At 36.0% G+C, this 5,000-nt stretch overlaps 1 protein-coding gene across 1 annotated transcript in view; it reads left to right on the top strand.

Annotated features, from left to right (window-relative positions):
- crn (pre-mRNA splicing factor crn) overlaps positions 1-4,761 on the top strand; it is a 5,665-nt gene extending 904 nt beyond the window's left edge. Inside the window, exons 2-8 of the mRNA XM_027368527.2 lie at positions 132-382; positions 848-935; positions 1,066-1,185; positions 1,346-1,927; positions 2,078-2,290; positions 2,799-3,068; positions 3,377-4,761. Of these exons, the coding sequence (XP_027224328.1) occupies positions 132-382; positions 848-935; positions 1,066-1,185; positions 1,346-1,927; positions 2,078-2,290; positions 2,799-3,068; positions 3,377-4,354 (2,502 nt within the window). The 3' untranslated portion in view covers positions 4,355-4,761. The remainder of the gene's footprint in view (positions 1-131; positions 383-847; positions 936-1,065; positions 1,186-1,345; positions 1,928-2,077; positions 2,291-2,798; positions 3,069-3,376) is intronic.
- Positions 4,762-5,000: the final 239 nt, after the last annotated feature.

The following is a 5,000-nucleotide window of genomic DNA, read 5'->3' as shown; positions in this document are numbered from 1 at the left end:
CTTCATTTCTTGCAATTTGTTTGCTTTAGCTATTAGTGTTGTTATATGTGTTCTTTAATTCTTTGAAATACACTCTTCAAGATTTACCAATCCTTATATTTTTTATCTTTCAAACATTGTTTTTCCCTCAGGTGAAGGATAAATCACCTGCTGAACTCCAAATCACAGCAGAACAGCTGCTTAGGGAGGCTAAAGAAAGAGAATTAGAGATTGTCCCACCACCTCCTCGCCAAAAGATCTCTGATCCAGAAGAGCTCCAAGAATATCGACTGAAGAAAAGGAAGGCATTTGAAGATAACATCCGTAAGAACAGAGGCAATATCTCAAATTGGATCAAATATGCTAAATGGGAGGAAGAGCAGCAAGAAATTCGACGCTCAAGGTAGGTGTAATGCTTTTGTCATAGGCAGTGAAGCTTCTTTATTTAATGCTAAAACATTCCCATTTTAATATATATGTGTTTACACACACACACACACACACACACACACACACACACACACACACACACACACACACACACACACACACACACACACACACACACACACACACACACACACACACACACACACACACATACACACATACATACACACATACATACACACATACACACATACATACACACATACACACACTCACACATACACATACACACACTCACACACACATACGCTACATTACATATAGAGTACACATATACATAAGTATGTGTAATGTATAATGTACATATGCACATACAGATACAGATACACATACATATATATGTATGGATGTTGGTATGTATATGCATATATGGTAATAACCTTTTTACTAATTTCACAAATTCTCTCTTGTGTAATAGGTCTGTATATGAGAGAGCTCTGGATGTAGATCACAGAAACATTACACTATGGCTAAAATATGCAGAGATGGAGATGAGGAACCGTCAGGTTAGTAGTTGTATAAATATTTATGATTGTAATGTGAATCTTATGGTATGTGTTGCATTATTTTGAAAATTATATTTAAAAAGTTAATTCCTTTCATTAAACCTGCTTTTATGATATTAAATATTTGCAGGTGAATCATGCAAGAAATGTCTGGGACAGAGCAGTAACCATCCTACCTAGAGCAAATCAGTTTTGGTACAAGTTCACATACATGGAGGAAATGCTGAAAAATATTGCTGGTGGTCGTCAGGTGAGGTTTTAACTACACATGTTCTCATTCTCATTACTGAGATCTGATGCACTTATTTGATCATTCCTTTTTAAGCCCCACATTTTATGCCAGAATCGATTCATGAAATAGAGAAATGAAAAAGAGGTATTGCACATATTATATACTGAAATATTTACAGATCTTCGAACGCTGGATGGAATGGGAACCAGATGAGCAAGCCTGGCTAACCTATATCAAATTTGAACTACGTTACAAAGAATTAGACAGAGCCAGAACAATCTACGAGAGGTTTGTTTATGTCCACCCAGAACCTAAAAATTGGATAAAGTATGCTCACTTTGAAGAAAATCATGGCTACATACAGAGTGCCCGACGTGTTTATGAACGGGCAATACAATTCTATGGAGATGATCACTTTGATGAAAACCTTTTCATTGCCTTTGCCAAGTTTGAAGAAGGCCAGAAGGAGCATGACAGGGCAAGAGCTATCTACAGATATGCCCTTGACCACATGCCCAAAGAAAAGTGTCTCACTCTCTACAATGAATATACTCGTCACGAAAAGAAGTATGGAGACAAATCTTCTATTGATGATGTGATCTCTAGTAAGAGAAAGTTCCAATATGAAGAAGCTGTAAAGGTCAATCCCCATGATTATGACACTTGGTTTGACTATGTGAGAATGCTGGAAGCGGATGGAAACGTGGACCTCATACGAGAGACTTATGAGAGAGCAATAGCCTGTGTACCTCCTATAAAGGTGTGTTTGTTGTGTCTTGTTAATGGCATTATATTCTTGGAATAAAGGTGTGTGGATTAAATGTTTGTCCAGGATAGCTGTTTATGACATTCATAATTTAGTTGCAGAATTATTATATATGTGTTATAATTAGTTCCTTTGTATTTTCAGGAAAAACGGCACTGGCGGAGATATATCTACCTTTGGATTTATTATGCAGTATTTGAAGAACTTAGCACAAAAGATATGGAAAGAGCACGTCAGGTCTACCAAATGTGCATACGCCTAATTCCACACAAAATTTTTACCTTTGCAGAAATTTGGTTATTATATGCCAAGTTTGAAATTCGTCAAAAAGACTTGGCAGCAGCAAGAAAAGCCCTGGTAAGTTAAGTGTATGTCATACATGTTGCATAAGTGTTGGTTAATACACAAACTATTGTATAAAATTTATTTTAGAGTACTTTAATGGTCATATCTCAAATTTTCATAATGGAAAAAGGACAGTGAATTTAATTTTTTACTAAATTATTTCCTCTTGTTTCTGTTTTAAAAATCGTTTTTATGTGGTATTTCTGTTTTAAAAATCGTTTTTATGTGTTCTGTTTTTAAAGCTTTTTGTGTGGTATTTCTGTTTTAAAAATCTTTTTTATGGGGTATTTCTGTTTTTAAATTTTTTTGTGTGGTATTTCTGTTTTTAAAGTCTTTCTTTAGTCAGCTTTAAACTTGGCTTACCTTTAAATCCTTTTGAAGAATAATTTTCCGAGATGGTCTTAGCCATATATTTTGCTGCAAGCATTTGCATTGTAATAAGTATCAATTGTTGGTGCTAATGAAGTGTTAGGTATTATTCTTTTTAGGTGCAATCATATTTTTCTTACCCACCTCACAGGGTCAAGCTCTAGGTATGTGTCCCAAGCATAAACTTTTCCGTGGATATATTGACCTGGAAATCAAGCTACGTGAGTTTGACCGTTGCCGCAAGTTGTATGAGAAATGGGCTGAGTTTGACCCAGAAAACTGCAAGATGTGGATCCAGTTTTCAACCCTTGAGGCCATGCTGAACGATGATCAGCGCGCAAGGGGCATATATGAGCTGGCCATTGCTCAGCCCAGGCTTGATATGCCTGAGTACTTGTGGAAGTCATATATTGATTTTGAGGTTAGCATTTACTCTTCTTTTTCTTTCTTTCTTTTTTAAATTCATTAAATGTGATGTGTCATAAAAAATTAGTAGATATAGTAAATGTACGTCAGGAGTAAAAACGAAATAATAGTGGAACTAGAAGGTTTCATGATAATTTTTCTTAGATAATTGTAGGTATCCTGTTGTTTCAAGTTTGTTCAATCTTGAAATGTTAAGAGAAAATTACTAGCATGATGTAAAATCATATTATATGATTGTATAGGGTTTGAATACTAGGATTTTATCAAAATCTCTCATTATATCTAATTGTTACTGTGTTCCAGGTGGAGCAAGAAGAATGGGATAATGTAAGGAACCTGTATGAACGTCTTCTAGAGCGTACTCATCATGTTAAAGTTTGGATTAGCTATGCCAAGTGTGAACATTCAATGCCAGTTGAAGATAATGTTGTCCATGCAAGGGCAGTCTTCCAGAAAGCCAATCGTGTCTTGCGCTCTTGCCAGGAAAAAGAACAGCGTTTAATGCTGCTAGAAGCCTGGAAGGAATTTGAAGAAGAATTTGGAGATGATGCAAGCGCAGGAAAAGTGAAACAGCTGATGCCCAGAAAGGTCACACGTCGACGACAGGTCACAACAGAAGATGGCTCACAAGCTCGATGGGAGGAATACATCGACTACATTTTCCCAGATGATGAGGCAGCCAAACCATCACTGCTCTTGTTAGCAAAGGCCAAAGAATGGGTCAAGAAACAGCAGGAGCAATCACAGGAGGTTCCAGAAGTCAGGGAAGAGAAAGATGGTTATGAGGAGTCTGCTGTTGTTGATCCCAACTTGGACCGTGATGACAGTGATGTGGATGTGGGTTCATCCAGCAGTGAGTCTTCCAGTGAGAGTGAGGAAGAGCCTCAGGAGAAAGGAATCAAAGGGAAAGTTAGAGAGAGAAAGAGAAAAACATCCTCAAGTAGCAATAGTGACAAGGAATCCCCACCTGTAACTTCAAGGAAAAGAGAAAGAAGGAAATCTTCAAGTAGTAGTAGCAGCAGTAGCAGTAGTAGCAGTAGCAGTGAAGAAGATGAAAAGACACCCAAGAAAACAGAGAGAAACAGCAGTAAAAATTCCTCTGATGACAGAAATGAAGCCAGAAAAGAAGACAGAAGAAGGAGTGAAAAAAGATACTCTGGTGATATTCATGATGAAAGGAGTAGGAGCCGATCAGATAGGAAGAAAAGAGAATATAATGAGAGAGATCGACAGGAAGAAAGAAGGGAGAGGAGGAGGAGGACTCCATCAGACAGAGACTAAAAACAGGGATGTGATTCAGAGGTTGAGGCACATCTCAAATACATACATTAAACACTGTATTTATCAATTATTTGAGATTGATTTAAAAAATTAATACTTTTTTACCAATGCACAAGGAAATGGTTGCTGATAAAGTATTTTTCATGTAGGTTCAGCAATACAGTTGAGAAATTAAAAGTTTATAAGTACTTTGTCAGTTTTCTCGTTTGTTTTATTTACATACAGACTGTTTTTAATCCCTACAGCAAATGCAGTTATTTTTTGAAAACTATGTTGGATATATTCAGAATACCAATTAAAAACAACTAAACTGCAGATCTTGTTTTTGTGGTAGTGATACTCAACTTGTATTTCCCCATATATCCCATATGAAATATAAATACATTGTTGGTATAAATATCCAAAAAGGAAATGTCTTTATTTTTAGTTTTCCCTCAAGATCATTTATCACTTTCATTCAAAGGAAAAAATGCATAGCAGGCATAAAGTCACATAGTGGTGGAAACAATTTACTTCTTTAAATTTTAAACTAAATCACTTTTAATAGACCTAAATATATTTGTAGAAAATAGAAATCTTGTAACCATTATCAGTGGGAATAAAAGAGGATAGGTGTGAAGTAAGACATATGACTTGTAATTTGAAA

This window comes from Penaeus vannamei, chromosome 20 (genome assembly GCF_042767895.1).
Source record: "Penaeus vannamei isolate JL-2024 chromosome 20, ASM4276789v1, whole genome shotgun sequence".
In the NCBI taxonomy this organism is placed as follows: Eukaryota; Metazoa; Arthropoda; class Malacostraca; order Decapoda; family Penaeidae; genus Penaeus; species Penaeus vannamei.
Note: the sequence above shows the minus strand (reverse complement) of the source record. Positions and strands in the feature narration are given on the sequence as shown.